Source organism: Oncorhynchus clarkii, chromosome 19 (assembly GCF_045791955.1).
Source record: "Oncorhynchus clarkii lewisi isolate Uvic-CL-2024 chromosome 19, UVic_Ocla_1.0, whole genome shotgun sequence".
In the NCBI taxonomy this organism is placed as follows: Eukaryota; Metazoa; Chordata; class Actinopteri; order Salmoniformes; family Salmonidae; genus Oncorhynchus; species Oncorhynchus clarkii.
The window spans coordinates 43,632,752-43,655,558 of NC_092165.1; the positions used below are offsets into that span (position 1 = coordinate 43,632,752).

The following is a 22,807-nucleotide window of genomic DNA, read 5'->3' on the forward strand; positions in this document are numbered from 1 at the left end:
CCTATTGAATGATCCAAATTATTATTTTCTATAACACGTTTTACCCATATTACTGAACTGAGCACTATTGGTACAGTGCATTATCAATGGCAGTCGTCCATCTGATGTTGTCAGGTATATTTGAACTTGTAAGGCAGGTAGAACAGACAGGGGACACTGTAGCAGATGGTTGTCTTTGGACTCTGAGAGTTTATATCCAAAGCTGGATTATATGAGAGCATTTTTTCCCTCTAGGCTGTCCCACTGGATGTTAGGCCTGCCTATTTATAGGTGTTACTTTCTCTCTATGTCCACAGATAGATAGGTGTTGGATGCTATGGTTTAGAATTCCATTGCAGTGTAATTATGTTCTTCTGCCAGCCAATGAGTGATGGGAGTTAACAGTTAAACTGACACGGATGTTATCTGAAAGATCATTTTCAGAATCTCACACAACTCAACGTCACACAGCTTGTTCTGAGCATAGGCATCTCTTTGAACTCTCTTATCACACCCAGAGCCTTTTACACCAATAACTTATACCATTGAATATCTGTTATAAAAATATTTTAACCAGAATATTTGTTTTTTATTACGGCCTGTTTTCTCTACTTAGCCGCTCGTTCTCCTCATCACCATCATCCAGAGTATTGAGTCACTTGAGACAGGAATTATTGACCTAATTACACAACAAATTGTGGTTGCAAATTGTGGTTGATAATAAAGAAGTCAGGTGAACAGATGTGTGATGAATTGCATAACTTCCATTTAATAATTTATTTCATTTTTCTTTAGAGATGTGCATTACTGCCATCTACAGTTATGTTTTGGAAATGTTACGTAATGACGTTACATCTGCGACGGCACGTATGACGCCTGCCATGCACCAGCGTTGCGACTATGTTGTGATTCCGTGGTGCTGTCAATGCTGGAAGTTCAACGTTTTGGAATCAGATACATTATTGATCGCGTAACTTTATCCAAGGTTGATATTGTAATGTTACTAAGTAACAAAAGACGAGTGTTACAATAGGTTGTAACTAATTCGCCTCGATATTAAGACGGGTGTATGCGCGAGACATGAGTGTCCATGTAGCTCAGCTAGTAGGATGAGTTGTCATCAGACTTCTGCAGCTGGGAGTGGAACCGACGACTATTTTGTTCAACAGGAAAACGAACTAGAAGCGCTTGCATCCATTTTTGGAGATGATTTTCAGGATCTGCGGAATAACCGTCCATGGAAGGTAGGCCTACTTTCAACACAATTGTTTGATGAATAGAGTTCCTGATTGCTGACTTGCTAATGCGACGTAGTGTTGATTACACCAACAATAATTCCTATATTTGTGTCCTTCTGTGTTCTGCTTTCTCCTCATTCAGATCAAAAGGCCACCCGAGGTATACCTGTGCCTGCGTCCTAACGGACTAAGCAATGGGAAGGAAAGTTATGTGACAGTGGACTTGCAGGTCAAAATCCCACCAACGTACCCAGATGTGTGAGTATCATTAGATCAATCCATCGATGGAATGCATGTCATACAGTATATCTTGCCCTAGATTCAGATGTATAATGTTAGATAATATTTCCTAGTATACACCACTGGGGCCACGTGTAGTCAGGCCAGCTGTTGCTGTCTGATGAAATATAAATAACAGCTGCCACCTCTGGCATTAGGAATACTGTGCCTGATTTGTAGTTTGTGTTTTTCGGTTTGATACAATCGCCTAATCATTTAATCTGTCTGGAACAAAATGGTATATGTTTTTAAGCATTCATTTGTTTGTTTGGGAGACAGGCCTCCAGAGCTTGACTTAAAGAATGCCAAAGGTCTCTCCAATGACAACCTCCAGAACCTCCAGACAGAGCTCACTAAACTGGCTGCAGAGCGATGTGGGGAGGTGAGATAGTCTTTTACAGGCCGGCAGACAGATGACCAACATCTCCACTGAACCCTTAGACACTACAATTATAATTTTTCTCAAAATGACATATTTTCTCCATCACCTCCCCCTCTCTTCCCCCAGGTGATGATCTATGAGCTGGCCGACCATGTTCAGGGGTTTCTGAGTGAACACAACAAGCGTCCGTCCAGCTCCTTCCATGAGGAGATGCTGAAGAACCAGCGGCTGCAGCAGGAGAGGCTAGCCCTGGAGGAGCAAAAGCGACTGGATCAACGCCGCAGGCAGGAGGAGCAGACGGTGAGGAGGACACACACACACACACACACACAAATGTACTATATCTTTAAACCCTTTCACCTCTACAGAAATTTGAGATCATGGCTGAAATCCAAAGAAGAGAGGAGGAGAAACGAGAGGAGAAGAAGAGGAAAGAAATGGCCAAACAGGTGCCTTCATAATCTTCAAATGTTTACATTTAGCCAACTCACTTTTTTAGAACCAATACTTCTTATCCCTCTTTGGAAAAGTGACAGACTTTAGGTTTTTAGGATACTGATCATCAATTAATATAATATTGTTTGAAACCAAATGAATTAAAATCATGCTTGACTTGACCTACATATTAAAAATAAACCTCCATACAAAACAGAGCATGAAATGTAAACAGATTCTGGCTTTGTGATTGCCCAGGAGCGCTTTGACAGTTTGGACCAGCCTGCCATAGAAAGTTGTTCTGTATTGGGCAGCTCACCTTGTTCCCCTGGACCTCCACCTGAGCTCACTGAACCCAGAAAAGGGGCCAACCACCGGAGACGAACCAACTCGAACACCCGCCACAGGCACGGACCAGCAACATACATTCCTAAGATATAGCTCTGTCCCTGAACTACACGGAGCTAACTTTGCATGTTGTTTTTGTTGTCACCAGACGGGACACATACAGCGAGGATAACCAACGTTCACAGGAAGTGCTTCACTTCAGCAACAGTACCCTGGGGGACATCGTAGTGCATAGAGGGAAGTGCCTGGGTAAGAGATGATCATTTCCTGTAAATCTCTCTCATTATGTTGTTTTGTATTGTAGTTTACTGTACTGTCAGTGTTGCTATGTGTCTGTGTCTCTGGCAGGGGAGAGTGAGAGGCTTGGCCGTAATGTTTATAATGCATTTGATGCGACCAACGGAGAGTTTGCTGTAGTATACGAGTGGATCCTACGCTGGAACAAGAAGATTGGCAAGTTCTTCACCAGCGAGGAAAACGGGAAGATTGACAATTGTAAAAAGCAGGTGAGTAATTCCTTGCTGAGATCCTTCCTGACTTCAGATGCTATAGTCATAGATTTCAAGATATTGTAACACAGATGCCTACACACTAAGTAATACCCTCTGTCCATGTCTTTATAGATCCATGGAGCAGAGAGTGAGCTGAACTCCCTTCTGAAGCTGGAGCACCCTAACCTGGTGCACTACCAGGCCCTGAGCTCCAGTGAGAGGGATGACTGCCTGGTGGTGGACCTGCTGGTGGAGTATGTTGGGGTCAGCAGCAGTCTGAGCCAGAGCCTGGTCAGCCAGACCGCCATCCCCCTAGAGCGCCTCCGCCTGCTCACCACCCAGCTCCTGGCTGCCCTCGACTACCTCCACTCCAACTCTGTTGTCCACAAACAGCTGGGCGCCTCTAGTGTGCTGCTGGACCACCAGGGCAATGTGCGTCTCACAGACTACAGCCTCTCCAAGAGACTGGGTGACATCTGCAATGAGGACATCTTTGTGCAGGCCCGCGTGCACTTCTGTGAGGACATGCTTCCCACCAAGGCTGGGAAGAAAGGGGACGTATGGAGCCTGGGGCTTATGCTGCTGGCACTGAGCCAGGGGAAGGAGGTCAGGGAGTACCCTGTGTCTGTGCCCACCAGCCTGCCAGCTGACTTCCAGGACTTCCTTAACAGGTACGCCTGCCTGACAATAACCATCAACTCAGTTTGGCCAGACAGCTAGTCTCAGTGACAGCTAGACAGCCCAGTCTCAGCCACTTCTTCCATGCCTGGATCTTCTCACTTTTTTTATGGTGGCAGTCAATTAAAACTTGTATTTTTCTGTGGTTAAATTAAAATGTGTTTTACAGATTATGACTCATTAGCACATGTTTTTTGGTATATCTAGCTAGATGATTTAGGAAACATGTCAGGTTTATTATTCTTGTGATAGAAACCAGGCACACTGCACATACAGGTTCAATATGATGTATTTCACTTTCCTGTGCCTTTTGGCCTATTGTCCTCCTATCATGGACAATGTGTTAATCAGCGGTTGGTTGTCAGAGTTCCTCCTCTGTGTTTGGGTACCAGTGTTAGTGTAGTGTGGATGCAGAGTAACACAGTGTGGACCAGATGTTGATGGCCACAGTGGGCCTTGCCAGGAATCCCCTACATGAATGTTAGCTCTATTGGAAGTTTCCATGCGTAATGCAACGTTCACTGTTTGTGTGTGTGGTAGGTGTGTGTGCCTGGATGATGCTGACCGCTGGAACACCCAGCAGCTCTTGGACCACCCCTTCCTCAACCCTCCACTTCCAAAGACCCCTCTACAGTGCCAGGATGCTAGTCCAGAAGGTGACAACTTCTCTTTACAAAGTTCAGAACAGAGCCACTAGATATTTTCAGTGTTAAAGTCACACACTTAGAGTTCAGACTTCTGATTCACCATATAGAGTCCTGACTGGTGTATTCTGTCCTCTCCCAGACAATGGGGATGACTTTGCGTCGTCGGTCATCCCTCACAGTCACATCCTCAATGCTCCGTTCAGCACTGGGCTGCAGAGGCAGTTCTCACGCTACTTCAATGAGTTTGAAGAGTTACAGCTGCTGGGGAAAGGAGCTTTTGGTGCCGTTATCAAGGTAAACCATGTTTAATATAGCATAGCTGACAGTAGCTTTCATAGCCTTTTCTTTTAGTCCATGGTTATTGTTCACATAATGTTTGTATTCGCTTGTCTCCCCACCCATCTTTGTTTCTCTTTCTCTCTGTCCATACCGCTCTCTTTGTGTGCAGGTCCAGAACAAGTTGGATGGCTGTTACTATGCTGTGAAGCGTATCCAGGTGAACCCAGCCAGTAAGCAGTTCCGTAGGATCAAAGGTGAGGTGACGCTGCTGTCGCGCCTCAACCATGAGAACATCGTCCGCTACTACAACGCCTGGATCGAGAGGCACGAGACCCCCTCCACGGAGGTCCTGAGCTCAGACAGCTCCGAGCCCAAGAGCACAGCGGAGAAACTGCCCCAGGTCCGAGCCCCCTCTCTGCGACTCAACGAGCTGGGCTTCAGCATTCTTGACAACGTGGAGGACAACGCCCCTCCCCCCGCCCTAGCCAGCTCGGTGGAGTGGAGCACCTCCATCGAAAGGTCCTCTAGCGCCAAGTGTAGTGGCCACGAGACCAGCGATGAGGACGATGATGATGAAGAGGATGTCTTCTGTGCCTCGTTCCTGTGAGTTCCTCTAAGGGTACATCTGATGCAGTGCCCTGTGCACTTGATATACTGAAATAAAATGCCCTTCTTGTTATCTGTTTTGTTTGCGTCTAGCCCATCAAACAGTGACTCAGAGAGTGACATCATTTTTGACAATGGGAATGGCAGCATATCTCAGGTTAGTGTTCACATTATTGCCATAGTGTGTGTTACTAGTGTGTACAATTTCACCAATTACATTCAATGTAATCTCCATTCCTTAGGAGGAGCCAAGCAAGAGAGTGGGGGGTGACACGACAGATAGCACAGACTCGGAGAGGCCACAGCTCATAGCACATTACCTTTACATCCAGGTAAGGCTCAGTTATCTAGCACTTAACTAATACCATACTAGAGGGTACTGTTTTATGTCTGACATCTAACCCAGGGGTTCTCAAACTTTTTGGGCTGTGACACAAAATTAATCAGGGACCCCCTCATAATCAGAACAATACCTGTGTTCTCTCCTCCCTCCAGATGGAATACTGTGAAAAAAGCACTTTGCGGGACACCATTGACCAGGGCCTCCATCAGGACAACAGTCGCCTGTGGAGGTTCTTCAGGGAGATCCTGGATGGCCTGGCCTACATCCACGAACAGGTCTGTCTGTAAAGCCCCATCTCCCCTAATCAGAGTGCACTTTAGGGTTCAGTGTCTGCTTCAGGGTGTGGAACAGAGATATCATGTTGAGATCATAGATTTGGAGAAGAGTGGAGCGAGAGAGGGTACTGTCCTGTCACATTCAGGTAAGAAGTAGGAAGTCCAGGACAGTCACTGCTTCTGATAATGTTGTTCCACTCCAAGTATCTGCTAAATCTTCAGATCCCAATGTCAAAGAAAGGATTTGCTAGGCTCATGGTGGACATTGATATGGGATATAATTTGTGCTGTATGAAGTGTTTTGAAATGTGTTTGATGCAAAACTGGGTTTTAAAGGATCCTCTTCTCATTTTTTCAAACGCTCAAATCTTCTGGCATACATGTTCCTTCCTACCTCTACACCAAGAAGCCAAGCTGTCACAGCACGGCTCAGAACAACCATGATTACGCGCATGACATGCTTCTAGCCACGGTTCCAATTAGCACTAATTGATCACCTCCCCATCACCCTTCCAACAGGGGATGATTCATCGAGACCTCAAGCCTGTCAACATTTTCTTGGACTCTCAGGACCATGTGAAAATTGGAGACTTTGGTCTGGCCACAGACCATCCTGCTAATGTGGTAGGCCTTAATGTCCTCAGCTTCGCTGTCTCCTGGTGATAGAGATGAATTAACTGATACCTTGAAGTTCATGTTGAGGTCTATAAGTGGAATTTTGATGCTGTATCAAGTTGATGAATTTCTTGTGTTTTTTTGTCTTAATGTCAGAATTGTAATGTGTTATTGCCTTCTCTGCAAGCCCAAGTCAGTCAAGAATCAACAAATAAGTGGTTTTGACTGTACATGTAATCTCCTCATAGGCTGCAGCAGGTAAACTGGATATTGAGGAGAGTGGCTCTGTTCTGATTCTCAAATCGGACCCAACAGGTACTGAGAAGCAACCTCCTTCCACGTCAAACTGCCCCAAGTGTTTCAGGCTTTGTGACTCTGTTAAGCTCATATTTTGTACCTTGTTATTTCTGAACAGGGAATATGACTGGTATGGTTGGTACTGCCTTGTATGTCAGTCCAGAGGTGCAAGGAAATACTAAAGCCACTTACAACCAGGTAAGAAATACAGTATGAATGGAACAAGCACCAAAGTCAATTCAGAAGAACAAAATAAGGAGGTATTGTCTCAGTACAATCATTCATAAAAGATCTCAAAATAAGTCTCAAAAGAATTATACTATCTTATAATGACTTTTTAAGGCCCTTGACTCCTGGGTGGAGCACAGACTAATGTCCTCCGTCATTTTAGGCAGTTCAAGGTTTTCCCAACGGTGTTACTGTATTCTCACTAGGAAATATATCATTCTGAATGGACTGTTTGAACCTGATGTAAAAGGGGAGAGGGTTCAACCTCAGTTTCTCCTCAGAAAGTGGATCTGTTTAGCTTGGGTATCATCCTGTTTGAGATGTCCTACCGGCCCATGACCACCGGATCTGAACGCATCTCAGTCCTGAGCCAGCTGCGCATGGTGAGTCTGTCCAGCAAAGGGAACACGGGGGGGGGGGGGGTCTCAATCATCTTTCATCACCGTCATTCCACTCTGCAGGAGGACATCCACTTCCCTGAAGACTTCCCTGAGTGTAAGAGTGGAATGCAGGTGACTAAGAACATATTCTATTCATGTTACACAAGTTATACTCTCAGCTCTGTGAGTTTTTGTGAAGCTATGTATAAAGTATAAGTAGTTCACATAGTCTGACGATGGGAAGTTTGAAACCAAACTGAGTGACGTTACACGGTATGGGCCGATTGACTGATCCATAGCCCTGTGTCTATCAGAGGAAGGTGATTGGCTGGCTGTTGAACCATGACCCGGCCCTGCGTCCCACGGCCCAGGAGCTCTTGAAGAGTGATCTGCTGCCCCCGCCCCAGATGGAGGAGTCAGAGCTCCACGAGGTCCTGCAGCACACCATGGCTAACGTCAATGGCAAGGCCTACCGCACTATGGTCAATCAGCTCTTCTCCCAGAACACCTCCCCCGTCATGGACTACACCTACGATATCGACCTCCACAAGGTACTAGGCAACTGCTCTGGCCAACACACCAACACATTGGACCAGACCCCTCAAACCTGACCTAGCCACACAAACACAACACAAAGCCAACCAGACGTTAAAGCTTGGGTACAATTATTCTTTCTGCCGTTTCATAGCGTCTCAAACCACTGTTTGTGACAGACAAGTATTGGAGAATTTGTCTTGAATGCTCAGAACAGAATGGTCCAAAGTGGGAAGAGCTACCCATCTCCTCCTGTAGGTGTCACTGTAGACACAGTAATGATGCTGGTCCTGTGTTCCGTTGCAGTTCTCCCGTCATCTGTTCCACATAATGTTGGGATTGTTTAAGCTTTAATCGATGCATTTTTATTCATAACAGACTGCGTTTGTTTTGTTTTGCTGCAGGGTAGTTTTAATTTCAACAGTGCTAAATTGCAACAGTATGTGTACGAAACAATTACCAGGATCTTCAAGAAACACGGTGAGTCCGGACTTTTTTGTCCCATTTTAAGAGCTGAAGTCATGTTTACTCTCTTGTGCAAACGACTTGACCCATTCCACTGTAACTTCCTGTTATGAAGACCTCACTGGGGGCCTTGACTTAAACATCTGCTCCCATATATACTGTTGTCTCTAGTGACTATAATTCTAGGCAGATGTTTGGTTATATATACATGTTATAGACCTTTATACAGCTGCGATTCTTTATTTGAGTTGTTTATTCAGTTTATATATTATCTGCTTTGTCCAGGTCAAATATATATATATTATGCAAAGTAGATACTGTACATGGCTGGCGGGCACACTGGTTGAATTTGAACTTCCATATTGTGTTTGAGGTTCTATTTTTATGCACATTAAACTTATTAACATAGTGTTTCTGTGGCTGTCTGTCCAGGGGCTGTGCGTCTCCAGACCCCCCTGCTGCTCCCCAGGAATAGGAAGTTGTATGAGGGCAGTGAGCTGGCCTGCTTGATGGACCACAGCGGTATGCTGGTCACCCTGCCCTACGACCTCCGGGTGAGCATCAAGAAGCAGGAAGTACTACACCGTGACGCAATCAGAGTGGACTAGAGCCAGGATAACCTCAGGACAACCCTGGAACATCCTAGGGACTAACTGTCTGTTTCCACATAGGGATTTATTGTAGTCTTGCATGCACTGTTTATTGAGTCTCTCTTTTGTCTCCATTCCAGATGGCATTCGCAAGATTTGTGGCCAGAAATAATATTACCCATTTCAAGAGGTAAATCTCATAGGAGTCAATCACTGAATTCTTGAGTCTATGCATGTTCAGTCTTTGCATGTCATCCGAGCATGTGTTTATATCCAGCATAATGTAACGGGGTGTGTGTGTGCGCAGGTGGAGCATTGAGCGTGTGTTCCGGCCCAGGAAGCCAGACAGGGCTCACCCCAGGGAGCTGCTGGAGTGTTCCTTTGATGTCATTGTCCCTGTCACCAACAGCCTGCTGCCTGACGCTGAGACCATCTTCACCATCTCAGAGATTATCCAGGAGTTCAGTGTCCTCCAGGTACGAGTACTGGACCACTTCCTGTCTGGCTCACTCCTTTCACCGTGGTACTACCCCTGTCACAGTCTAGTTCAGGTCACAGGCCTGTTCACTCCCTGGACACTACACAGGGATTTTTCTGCCATTGAAATTCTTGGGTGGGAAAAACACTTTCAGTGTAAACGACTAAAACCAGATATATAAAGAATGTAGAAAAGATAAATTACCTATGTATTTTTTAAGAATAGAATCTTTGAAAACTAACAATCACCTAAATATAATCTAGACAGTCAGGGAGAATTGAAAATTCAAAAAAATAATTTACCAGTATAGTTAGAACACAGCATTAGCCATTGCAAAATGCTTAGATTTGCAGGAAATTAGCTTTAAAACGTTAAAATCTTCTCTCAGCTCCATGGCAGAATATGTAAAATCACACTACATTTGTTTTAAAACTGCAACATTTCTTCTCTGTTGCATGGCAAAATGTGTAGAATTGCAGGAAATTGGCTTATAAAAGCAAAAATGTATCTACAACGTCAAGATGGGGGGGGGGGGCCTCTAAAATGTTCTCTAAAATTCATCCAGGCCGACCACAACCCCTGCCACGCTCACCACCTAAGCTCCATTTTGATCCAGAAAAAACCCTGGTACAGTAGGCCCAGTTCACTCAGCATGAGCCCAGTCCCCCCCAGCCCTGTTACAGCCAGAGGACCCCCGTGGCTCCAGGCCCACTCTAAAAGGCCCTCTCCCTGATTGCACCATTTACTGTATATTCCCTCTCTCTGTGTGAGGAAGCTGTTAAGAATGTGTGAGTCACTGAATGAGAGAGCAGCAGCCAGCCTCTGGCCATTTCACTGAGCAGTCCTCCTACAGTAGTGGTTTAGGGATGAGAAGTCCTCCTACAGTAGTGGTTTAGGGGTGACAAGTCCTCCTACAGTAGTGGTTTAGGGGTGACAAGTCCTCCTGCAGTAGTGGTTTAGGGGTGAGAAGTCCTCCTGCAGTAGTGGTTTAGGGATGCGAAGTCCTCCTACAGTAGTGGTTTGGGATGAACAGTCCTCCTACAGTAGTGGTTTAGGGATGAGAAGTCCTCCTACAGTAGTGGTTTAGGGATGAGAAGTCCTCCTACAGTAGTGGTTTATGGATGAGAAGTCCTCCTACAGTAGTGGTTTATGGATGAGAAGTCCTCCTACAGTAGGGATTATGGGATGAACAGTCCTCCTACAGTAGTGGTTTAGGGATGAGAAGTCCTCCTACAGTAGGGATTTAGGGATGAGAAGTCATCCTACAGTAGTGGTTTAGGGATGAGAAGTCCTCCTACAGTAGTGGTTTAGGGATGAGAAGTCCTCCTACAGTAGTGGTTTATGGATGAGAAGTCCTCCTACAGTAGTGGTTTAGGGATGAGAAGTCCTCCTACAGTAGTGGTTTATGGATGAGAAGTCCTCCTACAGTAGTGGTTTAGGGATGAGAAGTCCTCCTACAGTAGTGGTTTATGGATGAGAAGTCCTCCTACAGTAGTGGTTTGGGATGAGAAGTCCTCCTACAGTAGTGGTTTATGGATGAGAAGTCCTCCTACAGTAGTGGTTTAGGGATGAGAATACCTTCTACAGTATCGGTTTAGGGATGAGAAATCCTCCTACAGTAGTGGTTTAGGGATGAGAAGTCCTCCTACAGTAGTGGTTTAGGGATGAGAAGTCCTCCTACAGTAGTGGTTTAGGGATGAGAAGTCCTCCTACAGTAGTGGTTTAGGGATGAGAAATCCTCCTACAGTAGTGGTTTAGGGATGAGAAGTCCTCCTACAGTAGTGGTTTAGGGATGAACGGTCCTCCTACAGTAGTGGTTTAGGGATGAGAAGTCCTCCTACAGTAGTGGTTTAGGGATGAACGGTCCTCCTACAGTAGTGGTTTAGGGATGAGAAGTCATCCTACAGTAGTGGTTTAGGGATGAGAAGTCCTCCTACAGTAGTGGTTTATGGATGAGAAGTCCTCCTACAGTAGTGGTTTAGGGATGAGAATACCTTCTACAGTATCGGTTTAGGGATGAGAAATCCTCCTACAGTAGTGGTTTAGGGATGAGAATACCTTCTACAGTATCGGTTTAGGGATGAGAAATCCTCCTACAGTAGTGGTTTAGGGATGAGAAGTCCTCCTACAGTAGTGGTTTAGGGATGAACGGTCCTCCTACAGTAGTGGTTTAGGGATGAACGGTCCTCCTACAGTAGTGGTTTATGGATGAGGATTGTATTTGTGCTCAGGTGTATTGGTTGTGTGGTGTTGTGTGGTGTAATGGTGTATTGTGTGTGTGTGTTGTGTTAGGAGAGGAACTACCACATCTACCTGAACCACACCAGTCTGCTAAAGGCCATCCTGCTACACAGCGGAGTCCCAGAGGACAAGCTGAGCCACGCCTCCAGTATCCTTTGTGAAGCCATGGTTAGGACTCCGCCCACCGCACTCGTGCAAATTAAACATACACCATGCATGCGTAGATTGTGTGGTAGAAGTTTTGTCCGTAACGTATTTGTTCTACCAGTGGAACTATAAAATGGTATCCTGTCTCTGTTCATAGAGTGAAAAGCTGACCAGGCGAGAGGTGGAGGCCAAGTTCTGTAACCTCTCTCTGTCCAACAACAGTGTAAGTATCTACTGTTGCATGACATGTCTGGTGAAATCATCAGTGTGTCCACTGTGACTCTGCTCAGAGGGAAGATACTGGTCAGCTTTTCTTGAACATTGATTTGCTCTCATCTACAGATACTGTATTTTCTCTCTGTTCAGATCTGTGTCTGATGTTGTCTGTCTTTCCCTGCCAGTTGCAGACGCTGTATAAATACATAGAGCAAAAGGGAGACCTTCGGGACCTGGTCCCCCTCATCACCTCTCTGACCAAACAGAAGACTGCCGTAACCCAGCTGGCCAAGCAGGGCCTCCGAGACCTGGAGGAGCTCACTGGTCTGCTCAGGAGACTGGGCGTCAAGCTGCAGGTACTGCTACTCCCTCTCACCCTCCATCTTGATTGTTACCACATGTGTATGAAGTGCATGGAGAGAATGGTATTGAAATGTGTTTTGCTGTTGAGTGAGTGAGTGATTGATCGATTGATTCTCTCTCGTGTGTGTCTTTTAGGTAGTGGTCAATCTGGGTCTGGTATATAAAGTGCAGCACCATTGTGGGGTCATCTTCCAGTTTGTGGCCTTCATCAAGAAACGCAGACGCACAGTACCAGACATCGTGGCTGCAGGAGGGAGATACGACCACCTGGTAATGCCCCCACCCTACCCATGCCGCCAACAGATTATGTCCCAATTTAGGTCCTTGGAAGTGTTGAACTATCAGGGTTTCTGGTTCTCTTCCTGTAGATCCTTGAGTTCCGTGGTCCAGCGTCCTCTGCTCCTGTCCCCTCGGCAGTAGGGGCCAGTGTGGCTCTGGACAAGGTCTGTGCTGCCCTGGCCAACATGGAGGAGCCGGTGAGAACACTTCATCAGTGATAATGACCCACAGACACAAAGGTCATATTTGAGGATGGCTTATTACTTTCAGCCTCCGTTAAAGTTATATGTTATTATCCTGCCTCTAAAATGTAGCTGTTTTGGGAAAGGCTCTACTGTATATTTCTATACTGTAGAATGACAGTTGATGGGTTTACCCCCGAACCCTCTGTAATCAAATCAACTGAATTTGTGTGAAGCTCTGTGTGTGTGTTTAACCCTAACTCCCTGCCTCCTAGCCCTCTATCAGTTTGTGTGATGTGCTGGTGGTGCCTGTAGGCCACACCTCCATGGGTAGGGCCATCAATGTGATCCAGAAGCTGTGGACAGCAGGGGTCTCTGCTGACATCGTCTATGATGTGTCACAGGTAAGTGATGAGCAGCCTGTAGCACCTTCTGCTGTGACAATATCTAACCAACAGGGGGCAACACCTCTATTCTCTTCTACCCAACATGGACAGGGGGTCCAAACTGCCCGAGTTATTTACCTTGACAGTGTCTGGGCCTGTAAACACTCAGGGGAATGGGATCCATTTTGAGGTTACTTGTATAAGCCTGTTAGTGTAGCACGTTTAAGAAATACGATGAAATACATCTCTGTTACTGTATAGAGTTTTCTACACAGTTTTTATTTTTAGTTTGTAGTTGAAGTCTGTTGACCAACTTTATCCTGAGAAGAGTTTCAATGTGTTCCAGTGTACTTGTTGTCATCCTGTTGCATGTGGGGGGTGTAGTGTGACTGCTGTTCTGGTGCCATGCCTCGTCCCATTCTTCATGTTTATGTGACAGCCTGATCTCAGGCCAGGAGCTGTATGTCACTACTGCTGTGTGTCTCTCTCTGCCTGGCCCCCATAACCTGGCGTTAGCATGCAGCTGACAGCTCTCCTCTCTCTCTTACGTTGAAACTTCCCCTCTTGTTCTCTTCTTTGACCCTCTTTTCCTCTCTTTACCTCACCCTTTTCTCCCTTGTTCTCTCCATCATTCCTTCCACCCACTCCAGTGTCCCCCCTCTCTTCTCTACTTTTCATTTGATCTCTTCTGTTTCTGTCTCGGTGACTCTCTGTAATGTCACTGATTGCCCAACTCCATCCCCCTGAGCCCCAAGCAGCAATTAAAAGCTTTGCTTTGTCTGAGCTCACGCTGCTCTGCTGGAGAGGAACAACATGTCACTCCAAGTTGTTAGGGATGCCTGCCTTATGGACGAGCCAGCCAGCTGGGGGGAGGGTGAGAGACAACATCCAGTGTTCAGAGTTTAAGTGCTGAGATGCTCCCCTCCTAACACCTTTCACATGCACTGCTTTTTCTGGACAAATCTCCAGTAAATGATCATTTATGGTCTGGAGATGGTTCCTTTCTTTTAGTTTTTCTAGCCAAATATGGTGAACCCTGAGGTCAGCTGGGAGGCATATGGCCGAAAGCTGGTCTACCCTCAGGCATCCACAGTGGCAGAGCTATAGCCTCGGCGGTCTCAGTGAGAGAGCTGCTGTGAGGAAGCTGGTGGGGAGAGAGACTGCTGGAGAGCAGAGCAGAGAGATGATATACAGTACAGGGATTGTTCCTCAGCAGAGTCCGTCTGCTGCTCTGTTCTGACTCAGCATTGCCTGCCAGTTGAAACCTGTCTGTCTGTATTTGATTAGGATAAATCAGCTCTGCTGCTCACACACAGCCACGGGTGAGTGCACTACCCGGACAGGACCAGGTGTGTGCAATGGGCAGAGTTGCTCTCCGTTCCAAGCTAAACTTGGTTCTCCGCCACTCTGGAGGAATTTATGAGGCACAAGTGAAGCGTTCCCCTAGCACGCATTTAATTTTCCTGGCTTTATGCTGCCGTGGCCCAGTGGTATCTCTGCCACCCCTGCTCTCTCTCTCTCTCTCTCTCCCACCACATCACTTGCTCTGATCTCAGTGTTAAATGGGGGCGTTTTCTGTTTTTATTATTACATTCCTGCCGTGTTGTCCAACACGTACGGCGCACACTCTGTTTGCTCGCACACTCTCCGTTTCCTCGCACACTCTCCGTTTCCTCGCACACTCTCCGTTTCCTCGCACACTCTCCGTTTCGTCGCACACTCTCCTTTTCCTCGCACACTCTCCGTTTCCTCGCACACTCTCCGTTTGCTCTCACACTCTCCGTTTGCTCTCACACTCTCCGTTTCCTTGCACACTCTCCGTTTGCTCGCACACTCTCCGTTTGCTCGCACACTCTCCGTTTGCTCGCACACTCTCCGTTTGCTCGCACACTCTCCGTTTGCTCGCACCCTCTCCGTTTGCTCGCACCCTCTCCGTTTGCTCGCACCCTCTCCGTTTGCTCGCACACTCTCCGTTTGCAGGAACTGATGAGTCACAGGAAAGCCACTGAAACCTGCCTGAACCCAGCTTTCAGCACACCACTAAACCACCAGAACTGCTTACAACTCTTAAACAGACAGCCCACTTTGATAAATACGCCACAAACTAACTTTCCCATAACCCCACTGTCATATTACAGGAGAAACATGGAGCTGAATGAGAGCTTATCCTCAAACTAATTCACTGTATAGTGTTGAAGGGGTCCACTTGCTCACTGTAACCACTGAACTCTAGCTCACTGTTACCACAACCCCTATAGCTGGGATCATCAACTAGATTCAGCTGAAGGCCAATTTTCTTTCTTGAGGGGATGGTTGGGGGGCTGGAACATAATTACTAATTTGTAGACTGCAAATTGACAGCAAGAAGCCCAAATATATGTAATATTTGACTAAAACATAATCATTTTAAACCTTGATTAAATTTGTATATGATCACATTTGTATACAATCTATCTATTATGTGTGGAAATACTTGAACAGATTTTTCCAAATTAAAATCACTTGGAGCTGATTTCCTGTTTTTTTTTTATGTCCAACAATGAAAATGCAACTTTTGGGGAGGGGGGGGGATTTCGGTTAGAATATTTGGAGGGCCAAATAAAACCTTCCGCTGGCCCAATTCTGCCCGCAGGCCACCAGTTTGGGAACCCTGCTCTATTGTAAGTACATGCAGGTTACAATTCACCAAAACCATACAGTTGGTCAATCCACATATAGTAGTAGTAACTAAATGTTCATCTGGGTCTAGAAATAGGTTGCAGGATCTGGAGCCATTTGGTGACATCATCATCTTGGGGGCAGTATATACCATATTTTCACTTGGCTATTACAAAGCAGTGTTTTCTTCCCACCTGGATCTGACTGTGTTGTGTTCAGTCCCAGGAGACTCTGCTGGAGCACTGCAGACAGGCTGGCATCACCTGCATGGCCCTGGTCTCAGACAAGGAGGGGAACTACATCAAGGTAATAATAATAACTATTCATTTATATAAAGCTTGTCCAGATGTTCAAAGCTCTGAGGGCAAACAGGGTGGTGAAACTATATTAGGAAGGTGTTCCTAATGTTTGGTATACTCTGTGTATATGGTATTGATATGAATTCCCCAAAATATGAGAATTTTGAGTGAACGTGTGTGCTGGAAGCAGGTCTGATTCCCCTCCCTATCCTCTGTGTCTCCCCAGGTCAAGTCCTTTGAGAAGGAAAGGCAGTCAGAGAAGAGGATTCCAGAGTCTGACCTTGTGGATCACATTGTTCAGAAATGTCGGACCAAATTCTATGAGGAGAGAAATGTCAGGTGACAACACGGTTTACTAGCCCACGCACAAACTCTGTTCCACACTTCCAGTGAAATTGGGGAAAGAGACTGACACAGCGATGTTGTTTGTCTCTCCTCCAACAGGGAAATCTCTGAGACTGTCTCTCTTCAGAATTCCAAGGGATCACTCCTCAGTACCTCAGGTACAGTTGAACAGCCTCTTGACCCTGTGTCCAAGGATGACCCCATTACCTTTGAGAGAGAGCAGAGCAGTAATTATGGTCCTCTGGTTTCCTATGAACCTACTTTGTTCTGGGTTTAAGTCCCTACATGGTGGCAGAGCTTTGTTAAATGGATAATCAAACAGTGATGGTGAATATGTGAACTACAAAGTGATTAGTGGTAGTGTTACATTTCTCACCTCTGGCTCAGATGTACAGTAGATATAAACCTTAATACAACACACTGGACTTATTAGTCTGGCTAACAATGATGGCTTCTCAGTCAACTGGTGTCTGTGGGTGGTGGTGGGAGAAGGCTGTAACAGCTCTGACATATTGCCATGGTCTCATTAGGAGTGTGTGTGTGTGTGTGTGTGTGTGTGTGTGTGTGTGTGTGTGTGTGTGTGTGTGTGTGTGTGTGTGTGTGTGTGTGTGTGTGTGTGTGTGTGTGTGTGTGTGTGTGTGTGTGTGTGTGTGTGTGTGTGTGTGGTGTGATCTGACAGGATCATCAGAGCAGCACGGGAGCAGTGCCTCTAGTAACATGAATGTGAACCTCCTCACCCCGGAGAAGGTGTCCTCTAGCACCAGACGACGCTACGAGACCCAGGTCTGTCAATCAATCACATCTGTCACTCACACCTCTCCTGGAGTAGGCTATAACAGACAGAAAGACATACACAACAGACAGACGGACCGAGCCAAGCCTAGTCATGCAGCCGATCACGAGACCGGGACAACCTCGCCCTCTCTCTCCCTCTCTGGCTGTGGTTCCCAGCTCTGTCTCACTGTAGCGTTCGTCACAGTCAGACAACGCGCCTCCTTTTACACGCCGCCAGCCCAGGCTTAAACCCCATTGGCTCTCGTAGAGACGGATTGCATGTGAGGATGAAGTGGCTTTTGTTTCCCAGTTTCATTGTGTTCATGGGAGCAATTACTCCTTTTCCCCTCTCTCTCTCTCTCTCTCTCTCTCTCTCTCTCTCTCTCTCTCTGTCTCTCTGTCTCTCTGTCTCTCTGTCTCTCTGTCTCTCTGTCTCTCTGTCTCTCTGTCTCTCTGTCTCTCTGTCTCTCTGTCTCTCTGTCTCTGTCTCTGTCTCTCTCTCTCTCTTTCTCTTTCTCTTTCTCTCTCTCTCTCTCTCTTTGTTCAGATACAAACCAGATTGCAGAATCTAGGTAGCAATTTACAGAGCAAGAGCAATGACATCGAAGTTCTGGCTGTAAGTCATTTTCTGTTTTCCCACCTCTACACCTTATCTGTTGAATCCATGTATGAAATAGATCTGTGCGTGAAACGAGGACAGAGGTTAGCTGATCAGTTGGACTAGTGGTTCTCCACTCTGTTTTTCTCTGCATGCAGAGGGGTTACCAGAGCTCTCCTGGAGGGAGATGGCTACAAAGGGATTCCAGTTGCTCCAAAACAAAAAACGGAAGGAGAGAGCATGTCATTTGGAGCTAAATTGCTAGCATATTTAGTTTATTTGTGGTTTCGTAGTCTATTTGAAAGGAGATATTCACAGAGTAAATTATACAGTGTATTATTTACTGATACGACATAGTCCAAATACATTTGTCATTCCATATGTTTGTGTCTGGTTCACATCAGAGGGTTAGATGCTGGAGCGTGAGGTATTGAAGCATAACAGACATATTCAGCTTGATGCCGGTATGTATTTACTCAGAGCTAGAAGTCTGTTTCCAGGTTACATCAGCAGTAATGCTACCCGTCTGTCATAGGTAATACCCCTAACTAAAGAAAAAGGCAATTTAACCAACATTTTAAGGCATAGATGGAAAATCAGCACTGACAGTTCTATGATTTCCTGCAAAGGACATTTTACAGTAGTGCACTCAGTGGGGGTGAGAGCACCATGAATGAGTTACAGTAGTGCACTCAGTGGTGGTGAGAGCACCATGAATGAGTTACAGTAGTACACTCAGTGGTGGTGAGAGCACCATGAATGAGTTACAGTAGTACACAGTGGTGGTGAGAGCACCATGAATGAGTTACAGTAGTACACTCAGTGGTGGTGAGAGCACCATGAATGAGTTACAGTAGTACACTCAGTGGTGGTGAGAGCACCATAAGTGAAGAATAATGAACAAAGTCTATGTTCTGCTCTGACTAAATTGCTACAGCACAGTGGGCAAATGATCTTCATGACCTTGAGCTGAGGGAACTGAACCTTCTGTTTTGTGCCATTCTGGAATGTGTCTTGAATATTTATAGCTAATATTTGAGTGCTGTGGCTGAGGTTACATGTACTTCCTAAGGAAAAGGACAGCATGCTATGTACAGTGTGGTCTGAGATTACATGGTGAGATACAGTAACAGCCGTTGTGTTAGTGGAGTCTAACGCACCTCCCTTTGTTGTTCCGTCCCAGGTGGACCTGCCGAAGGAAACCCTCATCAACTTCCTGTCTTTGGAGGTCTGTACCCAGCTCTGCTTATCATGACCTCCATCTGCACAACCAATAAACTACATCTTGGCAGGATGGAGTAGGGGAGGGAAGGAACGGGGGTCAGGCCTGCGGAGAGGAAACATTTGGGAGTCCTGACTCCTTCCTTAGCCTTGTCTGGGGAGGGGAGTAAACACCACAGATTTACCCAACTATCAGCTGGGACAAGGTGTGAACACTCATTTTCCAAATTCCTGGCTGCAGCGCCTGCCAAACGAAGCAGAAACCCCTAGCTTTCATAAAAAACAGAGAATGTAAATGATATGGTGTTAAAGATTTTAAAAAAATGCTCCAAACACAAGCTTATAGTAGCAGACAAAGCATAGAATGAATGGCAACCTTATACAGTTCCACTCTCACATCATACATGGCTTTGTGATTGAGTGTCAGAGAAAACAACTTACAATACACAGTGTGCATGCCCAGACCCACAGGAAACCCCCCATCACACTAATTACCCCACAGAGCATTGAGGGCCTGAGACTCTAAACTATCCTAGCAGCTTTACAGAACCTCCAGTCTCAACAGGCAAGAATATACAATGTGTCAAATCCACAACCCGCAGATCTATCTTTTATATTTCCCCCCATTAACTGCAGATGGTGGAGTCTCCGACACGGTAACGACAAATACAAAAACAACCGTGTTTGTTTGATCATAGTGGCTATGTTGAATGTCTGATCTCTCTCTGTCGCTCTCTCTCTCTCTCTCTTCTCTTTCTGTCTCTGTCTCTGTCTTTCTCTCTCTGTCTCTGTCTCTCTCTCTCTTTCTCTCTCTCTCTTTCTCTCTCTGTCTCTGTCTCTTTCTCTGTCTCTGTCTCTGTCTCTGTCTCTCTCTCTCTTTCTCTCTCTCTCTCTCTTCTCTTTCTCTTTCTCTTTCTGTCTCTGTCTCTGTCTCTCTTTCTCTCTCTCTCTCTCTTCTCTTTCTCTTTCTGTCTCTGTCTCTGTCTTTCTCTCTCTGTCTCTGTCTCTCTCTCTCTTTCTCTCTCTCTCTCTCTCTTTCTCTCTCTGTCTCTGTCTCTGTCTCTGTCTCTGTCTCTGTCTCTCTCTCTCTTTCTCTCTCTCTCTTTCTCTCTCTGTCTCTGTCTCTTTCTCTGTCTCTGTCTCTCTCTCTCTTTCTCTCTCTCTCTCTCTTCTCTTTCTCTTTCTCTTTCTGTCTCTGTCTCTCTTTCTCTCTCTCTCTTTCTCTCTCTGTCTCTGTCTCTGTCTCTGTCTCTCTCTCTCTCTCTCTCTGTCTCTGTCTCTGTCTCTCTCTCTCTTTCTCTCTCTCTCTCTCTTCTCTTTCTCTTTCTCTTTCTGTCTCTGTCTCTCTTTCTCTCTCTCTCTTTCTCTCTCTGTCTCTGTCTCTGTCTCTGTCTCTCTCTCTCTCTGTCTCTGTCTCTGTCTCTCTCTCTCTCTCTGTCTGTCTCTCTGTCTGTAGTTTGATGGAGATGAGTCGTTCAATATCAGCGTTAAACATCTGCTGTCGCGTCTCCCCAAGCAGCGCTACCTCAAGTCCATCTGCGAGGAAATCCACCGCTTCAAAATCATGAAAAGGTGCGTAGTTGTACCTGTGGTTACTGGGCTGTTTTGAACAGCGTATGGGTGTCTCAGGGCAGGCGAGCCCAGCCAGTGTGAGAGAGCAGGGCAGTATACTCCATCGCCTCGCCCCTGTGTACTCCCAGGGCATGACTCAGGCCCAACTCGCCTTTTTATTAAAAATCATGAAACCTGAGGAAAACGGTAGAGACCATTAAAGGCCCTTTAAAAACCAGACTTCCTTTTGTGACCAGCAAACACCAGAAAACCCCAGCCCATACCCCAGGTAGGTGGATGTCAGTCAACTCTTCAAACAGATCAGGTCAGAGATAACTGTAGTCTCTAAAACAACTCCTCATATTATCAGATTTCCATTTGGAATCTGGGGGAAAGATTTGGACTGTTTGTCTGTCTGCTGTCTGGTTGTTTCCACTGTGAGTGACACCTAGAGTCCTGGGCCATAGGCCAGGTCACAGGCAGGGCTAAAGCCCCACTGCAAGCTGTCTACAGGAGCCTGGGCTAATATCAGCCTCACCTTCTATAGCCCTGCTCAAGCTTCATTTGGATTTTCAGAACAAGGAACATGTAGGATTTGACGGATGTTCTCTTTCATGAATAAGAGAAAGCTAGAGCCTCTTTCTCTGGTTCCATCTGGGCTCTTCGTAGACTGTCCTGAGCAGTTGGTTTTAATTTCCTGTGTGTACTCATTCACCGTTAAGGGAAAAGTGTTTACTGACAACATCATTTGGGCTCGCTAACAATGGAGATATTCACAGTGGGTGTTTTTGTGTTTGTTTTGGCTGGAATAGGGCACAGAGAAGACAAGATGAGTGGGCCAAAGGCCACAGTAGTCAACAGTCACTTGGCTGCACTGTGCCTGTAAACTACCCATAGGGCCCCACAGTCATTGAGCTGCCCCAGTCTTACAGCTACAGCCACTATTTCATGTACTTCAAAACAGACTAGCTGCCCCCCCAAGGTCATCTGAAATGCCCTGTAAAAGAATGGAAAGCTAGGGCCAATAATGATCAAGGTGACAATGAATAGAAATAGTCCAATTAGGCTGTTTTTACACAATGAACTGGCCAGTTAAACAGCTAAACAGACTTTATCTGGTGTGGTAGACTTACACAATAAAACAGTTATAGGTTATTGTCTGTTTTTGATGGTCATAGCAAGTGTTTGCATATAGAAACATCAACAGTCTGCTAGTAGACACACGGTGGGGTTGTTTTGGACATACATTAAGTATCAAGTTTTTGACTTGATGAGTGTGTTGTCTTTGCAGGGTTGCTGTGGTGGTTTTGTACAGCTACAAGGATGATTACTACAAGATTCTTCTGTGAAACCGAAGATGTTTCTGCCCAGGACAAGCTCCAAGCTGCTCCCAGCACAACGGGCTTCCTGTGCTTTTCAATTTTGTGAAACAGTATCTGTTTGAAGAAGTTGACAGCTTTATTCTGTGACTTTCCTTTTCAGAGTGAACCCAAATTCAAAAGTAAGTGTTGAAATGTAATCCAGGTACAATCAGCTGTTACCCTGAAGCTCACAGCATTGTGTTACTCCCTACCACAAGACCAAGACAGTTTCTAACCTTACTGTACCTGCCTTAATGGAACAGCTCATATACATTCTGAAGCGGAAGTTTTTTTTGATTGCAGATAATGTTTCGAAAATAATGTCCAATTCCATATTTTTTAAGTGACATGATTAATAATGGCAATAAATCACATTTTCCCTCCGTTTGTGGTTCTCTTCTTTGAGAATGCCCCAGTCTGCGAAAACAATGAATGTGTTCATAAAAGAAAGTAGCTCAAACCTTGGATTTAGCTGAGAAACTTGATAATTAGCTATGGACTGTGGATATTATTTTACTGAGAGATCTATGGGGTGTTTGACTAGTACTCTGAATTTCACAAAATGTTCCTGTTGAATGTGACCTCTGATGGTATCAAAAAGCCATTGTGACCACACTAA

At 45.7% G+C, this 22,807-nt stretch overlaps 1 protein-coding gene across 2 annotated transcripts; it reads left to right on the forward strand.

Moving 5' to 3' along the window:
- Window positions 1-846: 846 nt before the first annotated feature.
- LOC139375253 (eIF-2-alpha kinase GCN2-like) lies at window positions 847-22,571 on the forward strand. Of its 2 annotated transcripts, none has more exons than XM_071116867.1 (39): window positions 847-1,223; window positions 1,360-1,475; window positions 1,776-1,878; window positions 2,005-2,178; window positions 2,247-2,327; window positions 2,572-2,720; window positions 2,810-2,910; window positions 3,010-3,167; window positions 3,285-3,823; window positions 4,371-4,486; window positions 4,617-4,771; window positions 4,926-5,359; window positions 5,456-5,519; window positions 5,605-5,694; window positions 5,858-5,980; window positions 6,500-6,604; window positions 6,844-6,910; window positions 7,011-7,090; window positions 7,402-7,503; window positions 7,582-7,632; window positions 7,815-8,051; window positions 8,439-8,514; window positions 8,932-9,053; window positions 9,230-9,279; window positions 9,397-9,565; window positions 11,860-11,976; window positions 12,113-12,178; window positions 12,357-12,527; window positions 12,670-12,804; window positions 12,903-13,010; window positions 13,271-13,399; window positions 16,259-16,345; window positions 16,565-16,677; window positions 16,783-16,841; window positions 17,363-17,466; window positions 18,005-18,073; window positions 19,239-19,283; window positions 20,733-20,848; window positions 22,119-22,571. In XM_071116867.1, exons 1-39 carry the CDS (start codon window positions 1,089-1,091, stop codon window positions 22,174-22,176), a joined length of 4,974 nt encoding a protein of 1,657 aa, XP_070972968.1. In that variant the 5' UTR covers window positions 847-1,088; the 3' UTR covers window positions 22,177-22,571. The 2 variants fall into 2 exon arrangements, 1 of the variants encoding a protein (XP_070972968.1); XR_011627766.1 differs by having other exon boundaries at window positions 855-1,223; window positions 18,214-19,283.
- The last annotated feature ends 236 nt before the right edge of the window (window positions 22,572-22,807 follow it).